General features: G+C 45.1%; 1 protein-coding gene across 2 annotated transcripts in view; it reads right to left on the bottom strand.

Annotated features, from left to right (window-relative positions):
- The window catches only part of VANGL1 (VANGL planar cell polarity protein 1), a 35,050-nt gene extending 15,731 nt beyond the window's left edge, over positions 1-19,319 (bottom strand). Inside the window, exons 1-4 of one of the 2 annotated variants that reach the window (XM_054384869.1) lie at positions 19,249-19,319; positions 18,995-19,000; positions 17,379-17,505; positions 13,697-14,304 (exon numbers count right to left, since the gene is read on the bottom strand). In XM_054384869.1, coding sequence (XP_054240844.1) covers positions 13,697-14,304; positions 17,379-17,505; positions 18,995-19,000; positions 19,249-19,319 — 812 coding nt within the window. The remainder of the gene's footprint in view (positions 1-13,696; positions 14,305-17,378; positions 17,506-18,994; positions 19,001-19,248) is intronic. The other variant, XM_054384877.1, reaches the window with a different exon arrangement.
- Between the last annotated feature and the right edge of the window lie 7,556 nt (positions 19,320-26,875).

The following is a 26,875-nucleotide window of genomic DNA, read 5'->3' as shown; positions in this document are numbered from 1 at the left end:
TCCTCTCCAATAACAGAGCTGAAGTCAGATCCCAGCAGAGATGCCAAGTCAAGGAAGTCCTTCAGCAGCTGTGGCCAAACAGGCAAAACAGAAAAATGCCTTTTGATCATGGCAACTACAATTACATTTCCATTTGGTAGAGTCCAGAGAACAAGACCACAGCCCCTAGGAGGAGGAAAACCACATTTTCTTGTCAGACAACCACAACTGAAATCTTGCTTGGCTAAGGCAGGCAAGCACAACCCTCATCCTCCCTGGAACAGGCACTGGGCAACCAGGACTCAGTGAGTTTGTTTTAGATACCTGATTTCTGGCATTTGGTGAGAGGACGGGGAGGGGGGGAGAGGGGGAAGGAGAAGGGGGGGAGGGGAATTTGCAAGGTCAAGAAGCCTTTACTGGGGAGGGGAAGGAAACCTCACCATGGTAGCAGATTGTCACTGTGATGGCAGCATGGCTGCTGCCCCAAGGAAGCAAACATCCATCCACCAATGATGCAATGTACATGAAGCCCAAGCAAACATACACACAAAAAGGTTTGTCCCACAATTTTGGCAGCAACCAATCCTCAACTGTCTTCTGCCTCCCTAACATTTTTTTTAATAATAACAGAAGAACAGAAATTTAAGAGTGTCCCCATCCTTTCCCAACAGCAGACATTTGAATAATTGTCACATGAATGTTGAGTTTAAGGACAGCATCAGTCCAGTTTCTAGTTGATCTCCCCTTTTCTCCCCTGCATGCTCTGAGACATGGTGGTCTCCAACACGCACACTCTACACCAAGTCTCATGTTTTGTGAGACAAAAAAAAAAAACAAAACCACCACAACAGCTGAGCAATACTATGGTTCACTACTGATGCAGAAGGGGATTTTGAGGTACACATTTTCTGAATGACAGGAAGAGCAAAAACCCTCTGGTATGGATGAAAAAGATAAGGAGCCTGGCAAGTCTACTACTAACATTGCTGTTACGTTCAAATATTTTTATTTGGAAGAGAAACTGTGAGTAGGGAAATGGAAGCTTTAAGAACTGGATTTTACAGGAGGATATGACCAAGCTTGAGGGGGGGAAAAAAAAAAAATCCACTCCTTTATGTCACACCACCCAAACAAGCTACTTATTTAAGTGTCCCTGAAGAACCCTATAAAAGTATTCCCAGGCCAGTATTAAGCAGATGCTGCTACAGAAGTAGAGAGTGCTAAGTTTCAGCAGGCAGCTATAAAACCCCCAGTAAATCTGCAGGCATGCTACCATTGCAGTTCTCCTTCTGAGAAACATTCCAGCCTGCTACTCCAAGAAGTTAACTGGTCTTTAGGGTACCAGCACCTGGGATGAAATGTTTTTCCCAGTCACCTTTATTGGTAGAACTTCAAATTTCAATGAATGCTTTCCAACTGTCACGCAGCTCTTGCTTCCACTTCCAACAGCTGAAGGTGGCTGCTAGTATAATTAGCTAGGACAAAAACCCAAGACACTAATGGTAATACATAGAGAGGAGAAAGGAGAGGAGAGAAGTGTAATGCTCTCACTCAGACAGTGGTCCAAAAGGTCTAATAATATGATTTGCCAGGAAAAGATAGTTACTGTGTTCAGGTCAGATACTGCTGACAGCACCACCCTTCTCTTTCTCAGTAACACAGTGAACATCTCATTTCATGGTATACAGTGCCAAGGGAAGCAAAGATCATAGGGACATTTGTCACCCCCGACATCACATTCAACAGATAGCAGGGTATTTCTTATTTTGTTTTCTAAGACCTAACGTGAATTTTGGAAACAACAGAGATCCTAGAACACCAGAAAAGTGTCCTAAGGGAGGCAGGGGACTCTTCACAAGAAAGGAAAGACTTAAGCCCTCGCTGAGCCTAAGCTTCTTTCTAGCTTCAAGGTATGCAATTCCAGGATGCCTCACTGCAGCTGTCTTCCAACCCCCTCACAGAACAGCAAAAGGGAGTTTGTTAGCATCAGCAAAGGTAGGTTGCACTGATCACTTCAGCTGATCCACTGGGACAGGTATGTGAGCCTTCAAGAAGAGCAGCTTTAGGGGCTGTATCTGAAAGAGAAGCTTGTGAAAGCATAAGCAGGCAGCTCGACAAACTTCCTCAGAAGGCTGAAGAAGCCAGCTGCCAGGAGAGCAGGCTCCAAAGCAAACCACTTGCATCCTCCTACGCCAAGACCACCTCTCCAAGAGGAACAGTGTGTATGTGTGTGGGCGTTCTCAAGCACTTACCCACCATGTGGATACCTAGCAGAACCACTAAATCCAAACGGTACAGCTCACAGGTTAGCCAGTGGACAACAGCAGCTTTCAGGCATGAACAGCTTGGGCTGGATTTCACCCAGTTCCTCTGACCCCAGTAACCACACGCAGATGTCGCAAATAAAGACATTCACTTCCTTTTGATCATCTATAACGCACTCAAACCTTCTCATCAAGCAGACAGCAAGCCCTTCTCACCAGCACCTCATTGCCCCAGGGGCTGCTGCAACGCTGAGAAAAAAGATGAGACCAAAGGAGCAGCCCATGTCCAGTCACATTATCAACCATGTCTCAGACACCCACAGTGAACTGAACCAACACCTGCCCAGACAGCCACACCAGCCCAACCCAATGCCCTCAGGAGACAGTAGTTGTTGATTCAGATCTGGTGAGCAGAAGCTACTGGATCCCTGTAATAGAGCTCACAATGGGTTTTCCAAGCTTGCTGCCAGAACACCAGGCAGTGCTGCCTCCATGCCACAGTTTTGCAAAGTGGTGGGGTACCCTCAGTGGAACTTGTAAGAATATTGATTTGCTTATTCAGCAGAGGAAAAAACCCAAAACCAACAAAAACAATTCAACTACCATCTGCTCACAGTGAAGCAAAACTAAAACTGTGAAAGGCTTCCTTTATCTATTGAGCAAATTAGCAGGTGAAGGAGGGCAGTGAGAGAAGAGCACAAAGGGGACAGCTTAAATGAAAACATGAGGGGAGGAAGCTGTCTCCACAAACTTGCACAGCACGGCAGATAGAGACACAGCAGACAGACAGAGGTACCAACAGAGCAGGGGCAAGCTGGCTTTCCCAGGCACCTGTAGGTGTTGCACCCAGCTGCCAGGAGCCCAAGCAGGCTCCACTTGTCTGTAGCCAACTAGATACAGACTCAAGACCAATTTGAGAAAGTCAGGTACACTGCTGAAGTCCCTCTTACAGTCAACATCTCCACAGCTAAGCAGAATATTGAGGCAAACAATCCGTGTGGAAGGAGACCTGTACGACTCAAGATAATGGAGAGTGCAGTCTCCCAGATGGAGATGGGACTTTACACAAAGCCCACACCAGTAAGATGCCATCCATATAGTACAGAATACCCAGCTCTGCACCTTAAGGGACGTGACCTGGTACATGAGACCTGTCCCTCATGACTAGGCCACTACTGCTCATCTATAGGACAGGACTACTTGGGGAAGGGAGGAGAAGCAAGGACTTGAGGCTCTCTTTTCCCTAAGCTTGGTAGAGGAGTGCATTTTGCAGACCAAGCTATACACCACTAGGACTGCTCCTGCTCTGCAGCCAACACAAGTGTGTTACCTACCTCCTCAAGCAGGCAGCAGCAGGACCTGTTTTGATGAAATCATCACCAACATAAGAAAATGCTGTCCTGCCTCTTTCCTTCTGCCCCATTAGACCTTCTGCTACCACAAGACTTTGTAACCCTTAAGGACCAGAAGGACAGTTAAAAAGACTGCAGAAATGGAGCTGGGATGAATAATCCTGGAAGAAATATACACACAGACAAACTGTAAAGCTATATAGATAATAAAGAGATACAAATTATCAGTTCCACCCTTCACAACGCTCTGCAACCAGGCAAGATTTCTTTGGGAGGGGTGAGGAAGGATGAGATGGCTGAGAAGGTATTATTTTGCAGCAACAATAGTTTAAGAAGTGATGTGAAACTAGGATTACTTAGGTAATTGAGGTGTGTTACTGAGTACTTTATGAAGAAGGCTTAATCTTTTTCCAAAGTTTCTACACACTTGAGGTTACATTAGAGTTTAAAGGAGGTTCAAACAAGTTGGGGAGAAGGACACAGAGGACAACACCAAGGTGTGCTTCATCTTCTGAACGCAGGAGCTAGAAGCAAGAACAAGAGCATACCCCATGTGCAGGAATGAAACAGTTGCTTAGTGTAGACAGGTAGGAGATGAAATACCAGAGAGCCCCCTGAGCTACAGGGCACTCATTAGCCTCCTCCACCTCAAGCTTGTGGCCTGCTCATGCACCTAGGACCTTGCAGAAGCTGGGAATATAGCAGTACCCTGGACTACCATTTCCAGCCCCTGAAGTAGTATCATCTTTGACAGCAATGCATTTTCTTTTCCCCAGAATACGTCTGCTAAGCCTCTGACTAATCAGAGCCCCAAAAGAGAAAAACCTGAAAGATGCAGGAACTGGCAGGAATGGCAAGAAGTACACAAGAGTCTAACTTTTCTAAAAGATAATTTAAAGGCTGAGCATGCATCAAATAAGGCCAGTCTTTAGACAAGGAATTCTTCAAGCTACATTAATAGTTCTAAAGTAACTTAAGGGTGGGGTGGGGCTGTTGTGGTTTTTTTTGGGTTTTGGTGTTTTTGGAGGAGGTGGGGTGTGTGATGTGGTTGTGGTTGGTTTTGGGGTTTTTTGTGAGTGAAAGATACTTTAATTCCAAAGAAACATCAGAAATGGTTCAAAGCTTCTGCAGCACAACTTCAGCGCTGAGATAGGACTTAAGCTCTTTAATGTGAGAGTGGTGAGACACTGGAATAGGTTGCCCAGAGAAGTGGATGCCTCATCCCTTGAAGTGTTCAAGGCCAGACTGGATGAGGCTTTGAGCAACTTGGTCTAGTGGGAGGTGGGGGGTGGAACTAAATGATCTTTAAGGTCCCTTCCAACTCAAGCCATTCTATGATTCTATGACTTTACATTTAGATGCTGGTGCCATGGAACATCAGTATTCGGCTCTTGTTTTAACACCAGCCTGGAACAAGGATTAATGTGACCAGACTTTGAATGAACTTTGCTATTTGAGTCAATACAGCAGCTTTAACTTCCAGGATTTCTCCCCAACACCTCACTGTGTTATTTGTCTGCAAGCATACATAGTCAGGCTTGAAGAGGCAGCATCGATGCTACCTGCTAGTAGATCCTCACACTCAGAGGAGTATTGGCTCTCCTAAACTATAAGCTTTGCACAAGCAAGGGCCACATCATTTTGTAGTCAGCCCCCAGCAACCCTACAAACAATGCAGGGGACACAGGGACACGGTTCACAGTTCTGAGCTTAGCATCAAAAATCCAGCCCCAAGAAGGATGCAGATGACCCTCCGCAAGGACTTTCGGGAACACAAGATGGAGTTGGCAGCCCTCAAACTGCAGCTAAGATCCTTCCTGATGTGTCAGGAGCCTGCTTTACTGTAAGCCAGGGAACAGCCCTTCCCAAACTGTCAGCTGAGGTCCCCAGTTGACCTAAACTGCATAAGGGGAATTTAAGCACAGAGGTTCATTTAAGGAGAGTGAGTGGTGGAGAGGGAATCCAAGTTAGTTGGGGGGGGGGGGAGGTGAGGGGAGGGACGACGGAGGGGAATCTTTTACTACCACCCAGTTCTCTGTTAACTCTTCCTTATTCCCCCACAGCAGTCAGGAATTAGCTTGCTGTTTTCTTGGACACTACTCAGTTGTGCTGTATGAGAACAGTAAATTACAGTTTCTTCCCCTTTTAACAAAAAGTGAGCCTCCTCCTTTCCCCCAAAGGGTACACAGCTCACTCCTTTGCAGAACATTTGTATTTCATCATTCACCACAAGAAATGAATGTCAGAGGTTGAGGAGGTGGACTTTTTTTTTTTTTTTTTTTTTAAGCATTTGAAGATAAAAGTATCCTCATGGCCACAAAATTTGTTCAGCAGCTCAGGGAGATCATTTGTCTCTGTGGGTGGTATACACCAGCACTTTGGAGGGCATGGACAGCAAGGGAAAAGAAATTACATGTCAAGCCTCATAAATAGAGGGTAGGCTGAAGCACATGCTGTTCTTTTACTTCTGGGCAGTGCAGATTTTGAAAGACAAACCAAGAAGAAGGGAAATCTCTGAAGATGAAACAAGTGGCATTTCCTACACACCACCTCTTTCAGAAGGACAAGGCCTAGCACCTCCTCATCTGAGAACACATCATATTGCAGTAGCCAGGGGGATTAATAATTGACAGCAGGCCCTTTTCTTACAAGTAGGTTTGTACACTTTTGAAGCATTAACTATTCCAAAAATGTGAGACTGCTCCAGGGTATAATGATTACCCTGCACCACTTGCCATTGCTGCCTGGTGCATCTGCTGGAGCACAGTAAGAGTGGTATATAGGCTGTGGTCCTGTATGCTCAATTCCATGCTTCCCCAGGTGAAAAAAAAAAAAAAGAGAGGAGAGGTGATGTGTGCACAAAGGGCACTGGGGATGATCAAAATTCAGTGATGTCCCGTGACAGGACAAGGCACAACGGATACAAACTGGAACACAGAAAGTTCCACCTCAACATGAGGAAAAACCTCTTTACTGTTAGGGTGACAGAACACTGGAACAGGCTGCCCAGAGAAGTCATGGAGTCTCCTTTTCCAGAGACTTGCAAGACCTGTCTGGATGTGTCCCTGGTGACCAGCCCTAGGCAATCCAACAACTTGATCTCTGGAGGTCCCTTTCTACCATTCCATGATTCTAAGATCAAATGAGGGAGGAGACAGGCAGAAAGATGATTGTGGGCATTTCAGTTCCCTGAGCTGTTACCCTTACTAAAATGAAGAGGAGCTCTATGTGCAAAGCCATATAGAAAGTCTTCTGAGAAGTGTATACAGAAAGGCAAAAGACTAAGGAAAACATACTTTGAGAAAAGCAGAGCCCTCCCAGGCTTTGGAGACAGACTTTGCCACATCAGAACCTCCCAGATTAATTGAGCATGCAGTCAGACACTGACAGTCCATCCTAGGCTTTCCCTTCCCCTTTAATGAGCAGCAGGCAGCACCCCTGGAGTGCCGCTCATTGCTGTCACAAATATTTCCCTTAACGAGGTGTTGTTCTGACCCAGGGAAGAAGTCCTAGCTGAACTTTGCTGACAGCACACCCCATGCACCACCAAACAGACCCTCGTAAAACAGAACAAGGCATCATTCCCTTAACTCATCTGGAGCATCAAAGGAGGCTGCTCCCTACTGAGCTGGGAACAGCACACATTTTTTTTTTTTCAGAGGTACTGGAAAATTCCCTTCTGCAATTCCACAGGTACCCTGACTGCAAGAACAATCAAGGAAACTGCTCTCCACAGCACCATCCTCCTGGAAGTAAGGCAGCAGACACAGGAAAGAGGGGAAAAGGTATGGCCTGTGACTAGGAATGACTAAGAATGTGGTTGGAAGTCTTTTCCCATTAAGTCACTGCTAGTTCAGCCTCAAGTCAGACCTTCTTTCCTTACTCCATGCCACGTGGTGTTTGAAGGGTGCTAATGTTTAACTGCCTATGCCACACAACTATGGACAAAGTTCTGCAAGCTCAGGAATGGGAGCATGGAGAAGCAGTCCAGCTGCAGGGATGATGAGCTGCAAAAAGGTGATTGCTGCAAACACCCACTGTGGTAGTTTTTGGCTATGCCTTTAATGTTGGGGGGAATTTTTCAACCCACCACATCCAGTTATGTGAAGCGCTGATGGAAAGACATTGGCTTGGAGGTTACAAGTCTGACACCTCTTAGGGCTTAAAAGAAGCTGCTCTGGAGCACCTTCCTCAGGAGCTTCACACTTGGAGATGCAATTAACACCCACTTAGCTGGCTATCCCAGAACTTCTGGCGAGGACAGACTACTCAAAGTTGGTGCTCATTAGGATTGCTGATGGGCAGGGGTGGGACACACATGCTCGTCAGATTGCCTTGTAGAGATTTCAAGACAGAGCAAAAGCATTCAGGAAGGAAATACACACAGGCTCTGGCGACAGAGCTCCTCTTGTGGAATATGCTGTTCTAAGGAAGCTCCTGTGACCAAGGCAAGAGGACAGTTAGCAAGATGTTTTGCTACAGAACACGGCAGAAACTCACCAGCTGAATCTCCTTCATCACACTGTTCACCACGATGGAAGACAGCGAGGGGTGAAGAAACTCCAAGGAGAAAGGAGGGGTCAGTGTCATTTCTTTAGTCTCCGGGAATGCAAACCAAGCACGCTGCACGCTGCACGCAGTAGAAGGAAGAGCACACAAGCCCAGGGCGACTCCAGCCTGGGCTGGAGCCCACAACAGTATGGGATCACACTAGGCTAGATACACATTAAACATAAAACCAGCAAGATTTCAACAGCTCTCGCCTCAGACAAGAGATCCACCTTCCTAATCCGTGGTTAAAATCACACATTTCACAATGCTACAAACAGAAACAAAGGTGTCCATATGCCATGGAAGCTTTCCTTTCGAGGGGTAGGAGAGCATAACCTAGAGAGAAGTATTGACACAACTGCAGGCAAGAGTGCTCTGTACCATTCAAATGTGGACCAGGTGTTCCTTTGAAAATGTTCACCCCTGGTAAGGAGAAGAATATTTGAGCAATGTCTCCTTGTTGCAAGATCAGATGTGCCAGGTGTACAAACGCAGCCTGGAGTATGAAGAAGTTTATTCCTGCTCCTTAGCCCTCTATGCACTCCATCACCAGGGAACACGGCCCCAGCTGGCACCAAAGGACACAGACAGAACACTCAGATTAGATCAGTAAGTACTGACAGCCTAGAGATCACTTTTATGAGCAACAGGTCCAATAGATAGAAGACTGCCAACTCAAAGCAAAGGTGGCATCAGCTTCCACCACACAATTCCCTTTCAGCTGTGGTTTGTATTGAAGGTAAGGGCTTATGTACCACCAAAGGAACAGCCACTCTGCTGCCTCCAGTTTAGCTAGGAGACAGACAGGATGTTTTCCCCCTCCACAAAACATGTATGAATCTACTTTATGTGAGCATGTGCGAGCCATGAGATTCTAACACACTCAGATTTCACCCAGGAAAAGTACAGGCTCTTCAGAGACAGATACCTGTTTTGGGGAAGCAGCTGCTTCCTTCTGGGGTTTTGAAACTACACTTCAGCAAACACACATCCAACTGCAGATGAGTAACACAGGTACAGACCATGCTCTACCAGACTTTTTCCACACAGAGTGTCTATATCTGGGTACTAAGCTTCTCCTGATTAGATAGATAGAGAACATTAACCAGCTCATAACCATCTGCAAAAGCTTCTCATTCCAAAGGCATACGGAGGCCTCCCCACTAGCTTCTCAGCCAGATGATTCATGGTTTATGCCAGGAAGGACAAAAAGCAGACTGAAGCTCTCTTAGTACTTCATACAACTCAACACAACGTGAAGTATCATGGCTGTGCTCCTCATAGCCCTATTGCAAGGATAAGCAAAAGGGAGGAGAAAGACCCCACTCTCAGACATTTCTAACCTCAGGAAACCAAGCCCATACTGGAGCCAACATTCAGTCTGTATAGGATCAGTAACTACCACATGTTTCAAGCCGTACCTTTTCTTGACCTGTCTGTCTAGACTAGCAAAGCTCTAGGGTGGGGAAAGAGTATTCACTGGAGAAGAAAAAAAAAATTAGCACCCTAACTACAAAAAAGGAGGGTTTTCTCCAGCAAGATCCTTTCTACATAGTTTGAGCCATCCAGAAGCTACTGAACTGTGGATGACAGGTGCCATGAGTGTCCTCATCCGTAGGGACAAACCAAAGCCTCAGCTAAACAACTACTAGCCTTTCAACCGAAAAGTTATCTACTGTAACTCTCCCCCCACTTCTGTTTCCCTTTGTTGTTGCTTTCAAAAGTCTCGCCAGCATCCCCACCCAACCTCTCACATTTTCTCAGGCTTGACCTTTCTTGCATCATTCCCTGCTCTTAACCCATACATACCACCATGAAGCATTCCTGCTGCATAGCAACCTTTCCTACCAGAAGCAGTGGAGCAGTCAGTGAGCTGAGACTTGGCACCACATTCACTGGGACTCCAATTTAACTTTTACCTCCCCTCCAAGCTCCTGAATTGATGCCAAAGGGAACACTCGTTTTGACAGTCAGGTCTCCCATAAGAAAAGTTGCAGCCAAAGTGCTGGGGGTGGGACCAAGCCAGCCTATTAATAGGTTGATTATAATATGAATTTGGGGAACTACTCCCAAATATGCTTACCCTCCTGGACCTTGTACCCTCAGGGGTGGAGTGGAGTACCTAATTCAGCACTTTCAGCTTCTTTGCTGCCTTTGGAGCCAGGGAGGGTGGAAAATCCTGTCTGTACCCTGCCTAGCAAAAACATGGTTTGCCAGAAGGGTGGCTGAGCTATTTTTTTCTATCCTCTCCCCCAAAAAGACTGTTTTCCTCATACGTACACAGCCTTGTTAGAAAAGACCTAAAATTTGAAAGCTTCCACCTTGGATTAAAAAGGTTGATGTCAACCATTTTCCTGTGGAAGACTGAGTGCCACTCCAATGAAGCAACACCAAACAACATATGACATCTCAACAGCCTTCTCACCACCAGCTCTTTCAGAACACAGGGGGCTGTTGAGGAAGACAGACTCAGACAGCCAGAGAGCAAAACTTCTCATGCTCTCAAATCTTACAAGGACAAAAGGCTGGACTGGGGCAGCAAGCGCTTTCTTTCAGGAGGCAGTCAGATTGCTACACCTGTTAAGGCCCACAACCTAAGCACCTTTAAAAAGTGTTGGGGCGAGGCAAATGTGCATGGTGACAGCCCAGGGGCAGCAATAAGCTGTGTATACATATTCCATCATAACTACAACCAGCACACCCACAATGCTGCATCTCCAGACTTTCAAAATGATCCAAACCATGTCTCCACACTACCATCAACAGACCTCCCCATTCCAGCCCCATGCCTCAGCAAGAGAGCCACCAGAGGCAGAAGGCAGTCCTGTGGGACCTTAACTGACATTTCCCCAACAAGCATGTCAAGACCTCTGTGGAAACATAGCAAAATTAAGCTGCAAAGATGTTAAAAAGTTCCCAAATTTCTCAGGTTTTACATAAACATCTCACAATCCTAAGCCTTTAAAAGCTGAAGAAGGTTATCACCTACATTCACTTCCTACAGTGCTGGTCACACTGGGGCCACACTCCGTATCAAGACCAGCAGCTCTTGCCATTTGCATGCAGGTAACTCTCCCTGTTGCAGACAGAATGAACTCAGCTGGGAGACACTTCGCCACTGATCAAACCTACACAGTTTTACCTTTACTTTAGTAAAGGCAGAAAGGCACACAGGTTTACAAACACATATGGATACACATTATATTAATCTGTGAGAAAATGAGGAAAAAGCCACCATCGTTACCATTATTACATATGCTTGATGTGGCTCATATGTCATAACACAAGACACCAAGGCATCTACATGCTGCATGGTTGGGATTCAATATGCTAAAACAAAATTGCAATCAGCTTGTCAAGAAATAAGTTGTTAATTTTTCAGACATCTCAGATTTCACCCCAGGTTGTACAACTCTTTGCTGCCCTTGCATCACCCAAGGCATTTGAAAACTATGCTGCAACGAGAGAGAGTTGGAGAGAATACTGTTCCTAACACGTGTGCTATTAAATATTCATTCTTGAGCAAATTCTTTGCCTCCAATGGTAAGATTATTTACACAGTTAAAGCCAGACATGCAGATTTGGGCAGGCACAGGATCTTAATTCTCCTGAATACAAATCCACAATCCACCATCAGGCAACCAGAAAACTCTCTCAAACCAAGCATGCACACATGTGTACATGTAGGTACACACATACATGCACAACTTCCTGTGCAGAATTCATTTACGAGAGCACTGTCCTAGCACACCTCAAGGCACAAAGCTGTGGCACAGGGGAACTCCTTGTCATCTCTCCATCTCCCTAGTCTTAAGGATATGCTGGTGTGTCACCATGAAGGAATTTCAACGTTTAGGACTATTTTTTTAATGGGTTTCACAAGAAATCAACAGAGATTGGCTCTTTTTTTTTTTAACCCTGAAGATGAAGTCAACAGAAGCATATCCATGACAGAAGAGGGACTCTCCTCCATACTTTACAAAGAAGGAAAATAAAGCAGAGTCCAGAACTAGCTCACTCAAAAGGGCCTTGAGTTCTTCTATTGAACCCAAATCCAGGAGTCAGCTCCCAGACCTGAGCTTCAACCACTAAATCTGCTTCAAAGCAATTCCATTGCTAAGCTAATAGCTACAGGAGACAGTTCCTACAGCCACTTACACCCCCAAATGCTAATCTCCTCCATCTGCAATAGATACACATGCCAGAGGAGTCTGGACAGGATAAGCAGAACAGATGTTTAAGTGCATATACAGTCTGGGGAATCATCTTCAGAGCTCAGTTGCTCGCTTCACAGAGCACAGGAACTAAGAGATTTCTAGAGAGTGTCACAGGACACAGGAACTAAGGAGATTGAGACATCTGTCATTTCTTGTACCTTTACTGAGACAAGCATTAACCACAGCAGGAAGGTGGAATCAGGCATCCATGTGTCCTACCTACAGATACTGCACAGTTCCCAAACAATTCCAGACATCTGACCTGGAAAACTTATTCATATCTAGGACAAAAACAGCATCATGCTACAAAACAAAACCAGGAGCAGCATAGCACTGTCAAAAAACCCCCAATGAAACAACAAAGAAAACCCCAAAACAAACCACAAAAAAAAAAGCACCCACCTGTGCACCAGTACTCAGTATTCTTAAATACCTGGACTGCTGGATTTCACTAAATTAAGGCAACTACTCCACCAAGATTAAACACAATGTATTTCTCTCAAGCTAATAAAAAATGTTCGAAAACTGTTGATCTTGGAAACAAGGAAAACAAGGAGAGAGTTGCTAGTCACAGGAAGCAGTCATCAGATGCCATGATGTGGCTCTTCGGTTAAGCCCTCTGAAGCAGCCCCAGCCTGTCACAGTGAAGAGGCTTCAGAGCATGAACACCTGAACACAAGCATTTCAGCTGGTCACAATAGGCACACACAGGATCCCAGTGACAGCACTCAACCTGACATGAGGGATGCTTATTCAGGTTCCTTGCACAACTCTTGGCTGCCTGTCACAACAAGGACAAATGGACATTTTCAACAGCACGTTTAGGTTGCTGAATGCTTTCTCACACAGAGTCACCTCTTCCTTCAGGCCCTGCCACATGGACTGGCCTGCTGTCAGGAAGGTCTGAAGAGTGCTGCTTTGCATGGCTTAAAAGAACTGCTCTCAAAATGGCATGTGGTCTGTGCAGCCAGAGAGCAGAAGCTGGCCATGGCTACATAAGGAAACCTCTATCCTTTCCTACCCTAAGGAGACAGGGCAAGAAACCCAGAGAAGGATCTTAAAAGAGCTTACCAGGCTTAGTCCAATGACCAGCCTAAAATTGTGTGCTCTTTTCACGCACAGAAACACAGGATTCCTCTGAAACAGAGACAATCTTTCCCACGCTCGCAGAGGGGTGGAGAGGTTCAGTCTGGTAACTTTGGAGAGTCTCTAGGACTCCTCTGGAGGCAGATTCATAAACCAGCGACACCACATGTACAAAAGCAGCTGATGCTTTGAGGTGCATGACAGCCACACTTATCTACACCGCTGGAGCTCAAGGGCTGATACCTACCTCAAGTGCCCCATGCTGTAGTATCGTGACTCTCCGTCTGTTGACCGAACCACCTTGACGGTGAACATGGGCTGCAGCTGCCGCAGCTCCAGCAGCACAATGGCCAGGTAGTGAATGAAGAGCAGAGCGTCCACCAGAGACACTGCGTACTGCACGATTCCGTGGTAGTTGGTGTCCTTCGAGTCCAGGATGCGAACGCCGTAAAAGAGCCAGTAGGAAAACACAAACAGGAAGATGAGGACCAACAGAAGGGCCCGAAACACAAACACCCTTGGAATATCTGCCTTGGGCTGGCGGAAGAACAGAGCCCAAGTCCCAATCAGAAGAATGAGGAGTTTAAATGCCACAGAGATGAACAGTCCCTCACAGACAGTACCACACGGCTCCAGATCATCCCGCCACAGGATCTGGGGTAACAGAATGAAGGCAATAGGGGTAAGGAAGACAAGGAGTCCGAGAACAGCTGCCACTGTTAAGGTCAGGTAACGTTTGCAGTCCAACCCAACGCTGTCTTCCAGATCCTTACTGATCCGAGCAATGTCCTCCTGGGAAATACTGTGCTCAGAGGTGCCTGTAATTGCTGTTGTGGTCTCACCCCAGTTGTCATCCTGAGGGAGGAAGGCATAAACAAGATTAAAACAATGAAGTTATTCCTTCCAGGTCTTCTGCTTGGAAAAAGCAACAGACTCAAGTTCCAGGAAAACAAAACAAAACAAAAACCTCCAACAATATAGCAAAAGCAACATCTTCAATATTTTGAATAGTCAATCCTGAAAGCTAGCAAAGGTTTGGAAACAACAGCAACTTGTCCAAACCACTGACTATAAACATTAGGTGTTCGAAACCTGTAACTCTAGAGCAAGTAGCTCAGCTTGCTGTGCCACTCACTGTACTCCAGAGGTTCCTCCTTCAGCACACTTAACTAATATCACATTAACTCTTGGAAACTGCAGTAAGCATCAGTTCCCACGTGCAGGGCAAGGAGTAGCACTTGTCCAGCCCACAAATTCTGTGGTGGAAGTGCACCACAGAAGCACCTGGAAGGGAAATTTTCATTTCAGCGTTTCAAGCCAGCTGTTGTGGCTGTTACACAATCACAAACATGTTCACATGTGATTTTACCATCTGTAACAGAAGCGACTGCACTTTCAGCAAGCTGCTTCACTTTGTTTTCTTTTCACAGATTCATAGAATGGTTTGTGTTGGAAGGGACCTTGAAGATCATCTAGTTCCAACCACCCTGCCATGGGCAGGGATGCCTTCCACTGGACCAGGCTGCTAAAGCCCTGTCCAGCCTAGCCTTGAATGCCTCCAGGGAGGGAGCATCCACAACCTCCCTAGGCAACCTGTTCCAGCGTCTTACCACCCTCACTGTAAAGAATTTCTTCCTAATATCCAGTCTAAATCTACCCTCTTCCAGCTTAAAGCCGTTCTCCCTCATCCAATCACTACAAGCTGTTGTAAAAAGTCTCTACAATACTCTACAACAACACTGCCCTCAGTAGCTGGCATGCCAATAAAAGTTTAGTTAGAGCAACAGATCACCTGAAAACACCCTCTGTGACCAGCTATAAATTTACAGAATCCTAGACTACCAAGTAGCTCTGGTATTAAGATATGATCAAGATACAATTAAAAGCCACTCAGCCACAAAAAAAACCTTGCCTGAAATAGTCACCATACAGGCTAACTTCAGATTACATTTTCTGAAAGTCTCATTACTTCCCAAGCTAATATCAAAGAACTTCTGCAAGCTACTTCTCCTACCCCATAATGCCTCTCTTCTAATCGCTGGCACAGCCAAAGAGTTACACTGACACGTATGGATGTGACTCACAGCTGCTGCTGGAGTGACTCATGCACATGAAGACTCCTGATGCTTCTCACAAATACACACCAAACAGTGGCAATGCATGTGCTTTGCTACTTGGCAGCAGCTGACGCTTTAGTAGCTGCAACATGCATTGGAAAGTGCACATCTTGCTCTTTCTTCTACCCTCAGTGTATCTTCCTGCAGCCTGTGCCATTAATAGGATTTACACTTTCTCCCAAACTTCTGCAGCTACACATAGTGATCAAAGCATTTTGTTTTAAAGAAGCAAGCATCATTTTAAACCTTTATTCACTTCTTTAAGAGTTAAAGACTCTTCAGGAATCTCTGGGAAAGAAGTAGACAGAGGTAGCACAACTACTTTGAACAACTCCAAGGATCTAACTTCTAATGCACTCCACGATATTAATACCTCCCATGCCTAGAGCAGTGGGGCTTTGAGACAGACCAACCACAAACAGTCAGCATCTTGAATTAATATGAAGGTGTTTCTGAGTCAGTTCTCACCAAAACAGAGGCCCCTGAAGAGATATATGCATTGCAGTGTCCCCTGAAAGGCAGCATAATCCTATCACATTTCCCTCCCTGCCAGCATCTCCAGTAAAGAAATCTGAGCATTTCAATTATCTTATGTTTATGCATGAAATAGCTCTGCATCGTTTCCTCCATTTGATAAGCTGAGAAACTCTGCAGAAGAGAGAAGGGACAGAAACACCACATCAGCTTAAGGTTATAGTCCAGAAGACAAAAGGCAACCCCTGTCTCAGTCTACCTCTTACAACATCTCTTTCCACTTTTTAGAGGCACAAGCAAAAAAAAAAAGTGCAATTATATGGAAATATGAGTCGAAATCTCTAGTGGTACAAAGTTGCTGGACTCAACCAAGGGCACCAGGCTCCCTAGGAGAAAAGTCTTGCTTCTGCATCCATGTATTCTGCTTTGGCTTTAATTCACATTGAGGAGGCCTACATGAAAACAAGGGCTTAGTAATTCACCAGTGCCTTTAAATCTATTTGAAATAATAGCTGGGACTCATAAAACCAAGCATCTGATTACAAAATACCAAACTGCAGTACATGAAGTGAGCCCACCTGTAGCTACATGAATAGTGTTACAGCTACTACCATACACAGTTTGGGTGGAAACTGGGCATCATTTTTTTAAAGGGCAGAGGTGGGTGGAACCCCACAGCCAAGGATTAACACACCCCAAATCCAGCCTAGGAGGCACTGGAACACCCTACATTCTATGTCTTGCAGCATTAGCTATTCTTTGAAAATGAATATGTACCTTCACATCAACTGCTGGAGCAGAGATTACTGGATCCATACCAGGAGCAACATAAATACATCATTATTCCATTCTTTATTCAACCCAATGTTGACGTTACTATCTTTCACTGAGGTCATCCTCCTTCCCAGCTATTTCACATTAGTTTTACCTTTCTTGCCTCCTTTTCCTATTGGATTCCTTGTTCTAATGTGCTTTACATGATTACCTAGAGTAAATCCTGATTAAAAACCAAAGTGCACATACTGGTGAAAGGATTGACTTGAATCATGCACAGTGATATGATGGAAACAGATGTTTCTATAGAGCTTGGCAAATGACACACTGAAAACAAGAAGCAAATTAGTGCCTCAGGTGTAGTCACACCAACACTGCTGCTGTCAAAAATAATGCTCTCACAAAAAAGAAAAGACAAAACTGATTGAGACCTTGGCTTGATGCATGAATAAAGGGGATTCATAAGTCATGGTTCCTTCCTAACAGCATGTGAGCAACATTTTTTTCCTACTCATCATGCATGGGTAAGTCAACACTTCACATTTGCTTTCGTCTCTTCCTTACCTGGCCCTCCTCTGCCCGAGAGGCATCGTTCCCAAGCAGTGGCTCTGCAGGAGGTGTCTGGATAGTGACAGACTTCTCAGACCGACTGCCATCTTTGCTTCGTGGTGATTTGTGCCTGTCCCGACTCCTTTTCCAAACAGAGCAAGAGGAGAACAAAGTTACCAGACAGAAAATTCCATAAACTGCTCCAGAAACTACACCTCTTTAGGTCGCAGTCATGCTTGCCCATCTCTTGACCAACATTGACTCGATTTGCAACAAAACAAGTTTTGGAAGAGGTGAAATGGGACCTTGCCCACAGTAGCTCACAGCCTCGTGCCTGGAAAAGTCTACCCTCTCAGTGGGGGAGCAAGTGGGACAGGGGTACAAGCCCACCACCTCATTTTCTCTAAAACAGCTTCTGCCAGTGCTGTGCAAGAAAAGGAAGGTTACATTCTCCAAACGATGAATAACTTCATCTGGGATCAACTGGTCTACACATCTCCCCACCTGCAATGAAAGTATCTCACAGAGACACTTAAACTAACACTAAGCACTAATCAAGACACCCTTAGTTCCTGTAACACTGAGTCTTGTCAGCTAGAACCTTAACACTGTAGGATCATTGGTGAAGTGTATTTCTGTTGGCTAATAATCCCCAGTTAACCTCCTGCAAAGACAGCAAGAACACTAAGAGTACCAGGCTAGCACTTACTTACAGAGTACCCATGCAGACCTGATCCTGCTTGTCTGAGAACATCTCAGAAACACTTAAACCTCGCCAATGTGCTCACAATATTTTCCTCCCCCTTCCTACCTGGACAGGAAAGTAGCCTTTGCACCAGAGACCCTCACTGTGCTCGGGAACTGGCTTAAAGATCAGGAGCATCCAGAGTCCCAGCTTTGCTCTCTCCATTGCATCTCTCTTGAAATTACCAAAGCTCAAATGTTTCATGGAATGAGAGTTTTACCTGTTCACAGTAAGAGACTCCAGCATTTTTATGTTTGTTTTGGGAACTTTGAAGGCATCTTTCTACATGGCACTCAAAGCTTCAAAGAGTAATCCATATTGAAGGTTGAAGGGTGTTAAAGAAGGTAGAAAAGGCAAACGAGATGTTTTACTCAGGAACTAAACTGCAAGCAAAGTGGCTTCATTTCATGGAAGAATTTTTTTCCAACCACAAAAGGCAATTGCTCCTGAACTGTGAAGTTATTTTGGACCGGATCAGTCCTAAGTTGCAAAGACTGCAAGCAGCACACGTTTTGCATGTGAAACTAAGGAGGATGCAGGAAAACAAGATGATGTTTCCAAAGTTTTAGAGCAAGATGGTTTTTTGAGACTATTGGAACTACCACAACAGAGAGAAGTTGCTATTCAAGTTCAGAAAGTCCTGACTTCTAACTGAATCAATGCTGAATTGTTGTGGACTCAAATACCACTTAACTTCTACATAAAAATACCAACACATGAGCAACAGTGTAGCCAGGGGGACACTGGGACAGGAAATCTTACTATCACACAATAAAGAAATGGCATTGGAAGAGAAAACAACTGGCAATTATCAGTTTAGGAAGTCTGACATGTCTTCTCCCCAAGACTCGACTGATCCCTCACACTTTAAGAACAGTTAAGTGACCTTTTCCTTCTGCTGATGCTGTCCTGATCTCTCTGCATGTACATGGCATCAGCATGCATCCAATAGATTGAATATCATCAAATTGGCAGCATTACTGCTTCCAGTCTCCTCACTGGGCTCCTCATGTGGACCCTTCACACGCATCTTCTCCAGAGCTATGGCTCCAAATAGATTTCCTTCTGCCTTAGAATTCTTTTCCATGGGACATGTCCTAGCTTAGAACAGTAAGTAATTAAAAAAAGGCATCTCCTTACCCTTGTCTGTGGGCTTTCTTGGAGTGACCTGAGTAGTGGGAGTATCCCGAATACGTCGATTCTGTATCCATTGCAGCAGACATCAGGTCTGCACAGAGCGGCACAGATTTCACTTAGAAAACAAGTCCCTGGTGCTCCTGAGGTGGAGTCCGTGGTAAAAGTGCTTTCCTGCGTATATTTTGCTTCCCAGTCATCAGTGAAGTCAGGTCCTCAGAGAGCAGGTGAGCTTCACTTACAAGGAATCTCATCAAAGGGAAAGGGAGGGATGGTGATTGGCTTCTCACAGTTGAGCTAAGGAAAGAGAAACAGGCATGGAAGTACATTCTAAGCTAAGCAAGATACCATTCCTACTGCAGCAATTCCCTCACCCTGGCTACATGTCACCACTTATCATGGTGCTCAGCTCTCAAACTTGTCCTGACCAAATCTCTCTTTCTGGTCCAGAAAAATACATGCATTTTTAGAGCTTTAAATAAACTGACAACTAATCTCTGTTTTACAAACTCCACCCCATTCATTTAAAAATCTGGGAGAAATAGTGCAAGTCACCTGGAACAGAGTTGCAGATGGCTCAGGAGCCTAGATACTGAAACTTGCCCCCAGAAAAAGTACCAGGCTTGACTTCCACACCCCCATTTCTTCCCCTGTGTAATGCACAGCCCAAATATCCCCAGATGCAGAAAGGCAGCACTATAGCCCATATACAGGGGGAAGGGGTGGTGGGTTGAGGTTGACTTGCCCGGAAGAAATGCAGGAGAGGATCAGACCACCATGTCTGAACCTGCTTTGTTTTCACAACTGCAAGGTGTGCCCATTTTGCAAGCATTAGCTACTAAACAATCAATGGCACTATGAGCACCTCCCTTGCTTTGTAACCTTTGCCACCAGAAGCTATTTTTGGCCTTGAAGAATTGAATTTTATTAAAAATTGTCTCTATATATACACATACTAATAACACTGGGGAGACTTGATTAGAGAACACATCCAGCTTATATGGGCCAACACTCCTTACAACATACTTCATTTGGAACAGAAGCTTAAATCTCATCTGTAAAGGGCAGAAGAGGGTCATGGTTTTTGGAACAGGAGCAGGGCAATGTCAGAACAATTCCCAACAGTGACATGTCGAAAACCCCGAACCCTGTGGTGAAGGGTAGACACCATTCTGCTTTCCAAACCCACATCCTGTGTTAGGTGAGAAGAGAAATGGAAAGGAGGCATCAGCTCGGGGAAAGGCAGGCAAACGGTGAAGAGGTGTGGAGGGGCTGCAGCTACAGACAGAGGTACTTTGGCACATCCCCAAGTTTGGCACGCAGGGACACTTTCATGTGCCTCCAGCCCAGGTGACCAGTGTCTCCAGCCAACACAAGACTACAGCTGTGCCATATTTTCAGAGGCAAAAAGACCACTTCAAAATTAAATTGGATCCCTCTATTATTTTCTGCTCACAGCAGTTTGCAAAGCTGTTAGCCATAAAACAGTCAACCAGTGCTTTCAGCCCTCTCCCTCCCCAAACACTGAGGGACAACAACAGAAGCTGGGCTTTATGCTTGGCCAACTGTTCTTTCCAGACATAAGATTCCCCCACTAACACCTCCAGAAAAGCCTGTAATCAAGCAGAGAGCTCTACCACACTGTGCCAAAGAACAAAGCCTATTCCCCACTGTGCTCCTTGGCTGGTGGTGCAAATTGCAATGAAGTGATTCTGTTGCAGCAGGAGCTGCAGGTATTTGCACAACTCTTGGGCTTGCTAGGGATCTTGGAAATGAGAAGATGGGGGGCCTTCTATGTACAGGAATTCCCATACTCCAAGGGCATATCATGCCTCAAGAAGGCTTGTTAAAGACAGTATAGAATCTAGGAAGGACAAGTAAGAATGGGAAGATAAGGCCTAGTTTTGGGAGGGGAAGAACGAGTATGGGTTTAAACACAGTGGAACAAAGCCAAGGCACAGCACGGTTTGGAAAATGGCATCGCTACTGTAACAGGAAAAAAAATTCCTCAGCCTGGGACACGATGTTAATGCTTTTTAGCTCCCGAGACTTGCACACAGCCTGCAGCTTATGGCTCCAGCAATTGGCTGGGGTTCATTAAAGCTGATTTTTACTTCTGTCCTGCTAGGCAACCACAGAAAAATCCTTCCTCTGTGTCTGTCCTCTGATAAACAGGAGTGAGGCCATCAGCCCCTACCTTCAGAAACCACTATGATATAGCAATCGAGAAGACAGCTACACAAGACCTTGCAATCATTCGGCATTACAAACCAGACGGTGAGGCCACTGTCCCTTGCCTTCAAAAAGCACTATGATACCAATAAAGGCAATGGCTACATAGGATCTTGCAATCACTAGGTATTACAAACCAGAAACACCCTCAGTTGTACACAAGGTGATAATAGGTATTATAGGCTTAAACCACTGACTGTGATGTTACTGGAGTCCCTTTGAGAACAAACACTGACTACTAACTACACAAATGCATACCACCACATTACAGGAATAGGAAAAGCAAGGAGAGCTGCCAACATGCATTAGCAAGGGCTTATGCATTTTTTTCTAGGCTTCTAGGAAAGTGTCAACTCCCAGCCGTTTCCTCTAACCACATAAAAGAATTTTCCCCCAGCTCCTAGATCTAAGAATCAGAGCTGAGAGAGGGACTGGCAACAGAGCTTCTCTTCTGAAAAATCTCAATTCCAGCAGCACAGGCTCACACTTCTCTGGAGATGTCAGAGAACAGAGAACATTTCAGCAGGTAGGGGCTGCTGTGGAAATGCCCAGGCTGCCAAGACAGGAGCCACTTGAAGAGCAGTGTTCCCTTGATGATGGGTGAAGCAAGGCAGTCCTGGAAAGCAGACTCATGGGAAGACCAACACAGGAACATCAGGGCAGGCTGGATCACACCAACTTTCATTTTCTGTGTAAACAAGAGCAACGGTTTGACACTGCTCTGTGAAAAGTCAGCAAGGCAGCCCCCCAAATAAATGTTGGAAGTCTCCTGGATTGCTGTCAAGAACAGTATGCTGATCCTGGCGACTCTACACCATCCCCTTGCCCCCAAGTTATAGGGCACAGCAGTGGCTAAATATATCTTCCTGTCAAGGCATTTATACATTTCCCAATAATAAAATCTATCTGTCCAACTCTAGCTGGAAAAAGCTGGGAAGAGGCTCTGTCTGGTGCCCAACCAAGGCCGACTGGTAAGAAGGCTTCCTAGATTCGGCCAACAAAGGATAGCCTGGGCTGCTAGCTAGACACGACTCCTAGCCTGAGCAGAAGAAATCACAGTCCAAACACATGTCCCCCATAGCTAAGTCAAGCAGATTACCTATTTTATAGCCTTACTCCAGAAAAGTCTTCTGGAACTACTGGGGAAGAGAAAGAGAAGGTACTAAAAGACAACTAACGTGCTAAACTACATCTCCAGGTTGTAGCTCGTTCAATGGCACATGCAAAAGTAAACCCTGGATTAGCCACCACCCTAACAGCATCCATCAGCCTGAGAAAAGCTAGACAAAACAACCTATACATAAATCCTTCAACTGTACCGAAACCAAGCAGTCTCTAAACAGTTCCACTACTAAATCACTATTAAAGATGATTCTTACCCTACTGCTCTGGGCAAGGACAACCATGCTGTATAAAGAAGCAGCCCCATCATTTGGGGCCTCATCCCTCCACAAACAAGTGTGAATTGAGAGGCCAATTTAGCCAATTGAAATAGCTTCACAAAAGATCATTACATCTCATAGGACTCCGCTGAAGGCATAGTCTGTTTGCAGAGCTTCTGACCCTGCCTGAAAGAAAGCTGCTTTGGCCCGAGGGTAAAGTTGCACTGTATTTCAGCACTGACAAGAAACACGGTGTAAGGAGCTTCCACCTCCACACCACGGTTCACCACTCTTGGTTGTGTCAACACAATTCTCAGCAAGCAAACAGCACCGCTGGAAAACAAAACAAAACAAAACAAAAATCCCCTTTCTCCCCCTTGCCAGGCTTTTGTCTTGGATCCTTTCCGTGACCTAGTTCACAGCACAGCCCCAAACAGCAAAACCAATACCAGGGTGAACAGCAGTGCAAGCGAACAGCTAGAGGGGAGACGGGAATGCCTTCTCTGTTCCAGCCACAACAACGGTGTAACTGCACACCCAGCACTTTGCTCCCTGTGGGGCCAACACTCTCACTTAGCCTTTCCCTTATTCACTGATGACTGAAAGATGCCAAATTCTAGATGAAAAACAATGCTAAAGCCACACCAAAGGGCATTTTAGGACCCACTTCTGGCCAGGATGGATGCATCCTACATGGTAACTACATCCATATAGCTGCCCCTGACTACTGCAGAGATCGCAGTAATTACAGTTTCGATGCAGCTACACCACTCATTGTAACTCCCTCTTTTCATACACTCACAAATCTTCAAAAAGAGTTCTTCTGAATTGCTATTTTCCATGCTGGGAGCCCAATCCCGTTTCCAATGAAGTTCGCTTTGTGATTGTCTTCAAGGGAACACAGATTGGCTCTCAGCCCAACGGAAATTTAAAAGAGCAAGTTACATCTTTAAATCAAAGAGGGCAAACGCAAACAAGAGCACTCTTTTACATCCCATGCTTTCCCAATGGATTTTCCCCTGTGAAGTTGAGGCAAATAACTCCAAAGCAGCTCAGCTTTGAAATCCTTGTCTGTACAGCTTCAATCTTACTCTGTTTAAAACTTGCAATCAATTAGAGTTGATTTACCAGTCGGCTCACGAAGTTACACAGATTTGGAAGCACCATCTGGAGCACAAGCAGCCACAAGTGTCCGTGAGGATGGGCACACATTCGGCTCCATACGCTGTCGGCCTCACTTATTAAACAGCACCAGTTGTCTGCAGGGTAACGGATGCCCATGAGCTAGCGTGCTGAGAAATACTTTTTCTTCATTTAGTGAAAAGAAGCGCTTTACAAGTTAAGCATGCAGAACTCCAAAAGCTAAGCCATGGGATAGCATTAGGGCTCAAGAGCACAAATAATTAAAAGATGGCTAAGCAGGGAGGATGTCTTCCAGCTCTGGCATGAACTCGGCTGCACAGTACGGGTGCAGGGTATTCCTACCACTCACTCCAGAAAACTGACAAGTTATGTAACTTGCTCTGTTCAACTGCATATATGGTAAGACCTAAGAGCAATGCCACAGGAACCTTTTGCTTTTAAATTTCCTGCTAGCAGGCCCCAATCCAGCAACTTGATCTGTAAGCACGAAAGTTCACCCATGCTGATCTATTTGCAGAGTCAAGGCTTTCGGTTGTAATGGCCAATGAGCTTTGGGAAACAAGGTTTTTCCAAAAGCCTTCCATTCATAGGTTTTTATTTTTAGCTTTCATATTATGACTTTAAATAATTTTGGCCTTCATTACACAGATAAACCAGGACTTCTACTCTATGGTGGCTAGTCTTGATTTGCAAGCCCCTTCCTCCTAAAAAATGTTTAGAAGCCAGCAAATTCAAACCCTCTAGCAATACCTTCTCTTTTCTTTTGCTTTTCAGATGCTTCTTAGAAAGATTTCATACACCCCCAGGAGTTTCCAGCCCCTAGGCTGAAAACCATTAGTCCATGACATGGATATCTCAAAATGAAAAGTCACTTGGTTTATTGAAGAAATACACCTGCATGTTTAAGCAGAACACAGGTCTGGAAACACAGCAAAGCTGTTTCAACTGACAATAACAATGCCTAGTCAAAACCAGATAAACAAGCCCTGTTACCAAGCATTAAGTCCTAGCTTCTTGCCTCCTTGTTTCACAGCTGGAAGCTGGGAGGATCTCTGCATGAGATCCATCAATGAAACAACTCCCTGGCAGATGTCCTTTGCCCACTCCAAGAACCACAGCTGTGCTGTCCGAGTTTCTAAAGTACAATCAGGAATTTCAGTTTATTGTGCAAATTACACTTCAGCCTCCATCCTGGTGAAAACTTGTGTTTCCTTGCTCATACATCTCTTCTGAGTTGTTAGACCTTCAAGTGCACCCCTTAATCCCAGAGCCATGTGACATGGTAGAAGGTATTGCGGCACTGCTCTCATGATACTAGAGTGCCCAAGTCTGAACAAAGGAACACAGTTTTCCAAGAGTGGTCAGGCATTGGAACAGGTTATCCAGGGAGGTGGTGCAGTCACTGTCCCTGAAGGTGTTCAAGAAACATGTGGACATGGCACTTTGGACATGGTTTAATGGCCATGGTGATTTAAGGTTGACAGTTGGACTCCATGATCTTAGAAGTCTTTTCCAACTGAAATAATTCTATGATTCTGATTACAAACTGACATTTAAAGCCCTATAGCCTTACTGAAAAAAAGAGGGGAAAGAATCTTGTAAGACTCTTCAGGCACTGTACCCACTGTATTTTCAAAGTTTATTTTAGCCACTGTTCTTGGATACTAAAAGCACATTAAAGGCTGTAAGCTGAGAAATGTTTCTCTACTGAAAGTACTCTCCCTCCTTTAGAATACTGCATGTCTTCCTGCATTCTATTTGGATTCAAAATAAAAAAGAAGTCTACAGACCCTGATCAAATCACCAGCACACAACACAGTGGAGCTCCACAGTATGGAGTCTCTGTCTATCTCCCTCCTCCTCTACAAAGCCAATGCCATTTTGATCTTGCAAAGCGAAAGGGCAAGGGCACTGACCTCTGAGGAAATAGCCATTGTTTTTTAATTTGACTCAAAACAGATCATTCTAAAGGGAAGGCTAAATAGAAACTAACAGAAAGTTTTCACAAGGGTTCATTTTCTCCTCCTGCCAAATTCCCCAGTGACAGTACCTGATACAGATGATACTGCTTTCCATCAGCAGAAGTGGACACCACAGCTCTCCTCTCAGGTCCCTGCAGAGCACAACTCACCCTATAGCAGCAAAGCCACATTTCTGATGCCATTCTTCACTTTGCTTGTCAGAGGTGGGGGCGGAAGGCAGGCAGGCTATGGTAACAATATGACATGCAGTTTTGCTAGAACAACCGCACTCATTGTGGTAGCATTTTCCTAGCGGAACATCTTGGTAAGCAAGTAAGCTATTCCTTATTGCACATGTCCATAACATAGGGGCCAGCAAGAACACTGCCACTACTAACCAAAACCAAAAGGTAGCAGCAGCTACAAGGAGCTGCTGGCCAATGACCACGGGCCAGTGTGGTTCCAACACAGGCTTGGATCCTTCCAAAATTTCATCTCATAAGGAGCATTCTTAAAAGAGACTTTCTGTAATACTATTCACCATTTATTTTTCAAAATTAACAAGCGAAATGATCAGAGGGCCAACATGTTTTTGGACCACTGCCAAATCTCAGAGGGGGAAAAGAGCCAAGCATGGTCAAAATGAGGCTCTTCAAAGGCAGCAAAACATTACTGAAGCTCTCTCCACAGCTCTTCTCAAAGTCAGGAAGCTCCAATGAAGGGCTCACAGGTAACAATACTACAGGATACACTCCACCATATGCTAATTTGCTCTTTCAGCCAGTACGATTTAATTTCTTAACTCTTGCAGGCAAGTCAGGGTCAACAAACCCAGGGCCAAAAAAATCCCACTACTTCAAACAGCCATGGACTTGCTAAGTCTTCCTCTCCAGATCAAAACCCCTGCTCTCATCA

Source organism: Indicator indicator, chromosome 1 (assembly GCF_027791375.1).
Source record: "Indicator indicator isolate 239-I01 chromosome 1, UM_Iind_1.1, whole genome shotgun sequence".
In the NCBI taxonomy this organism is placed as follows: Eukaryota; Metazoa; Chordata; class Aves; order Piciformes; family Indicatoridae; genus Indicator; species Indicator indicator.
The sequence above is the reverse complement of the archived record's forward strand: the minus strand, read 5'-3'. Positions and strand labels throughout refer to the sequence as shown.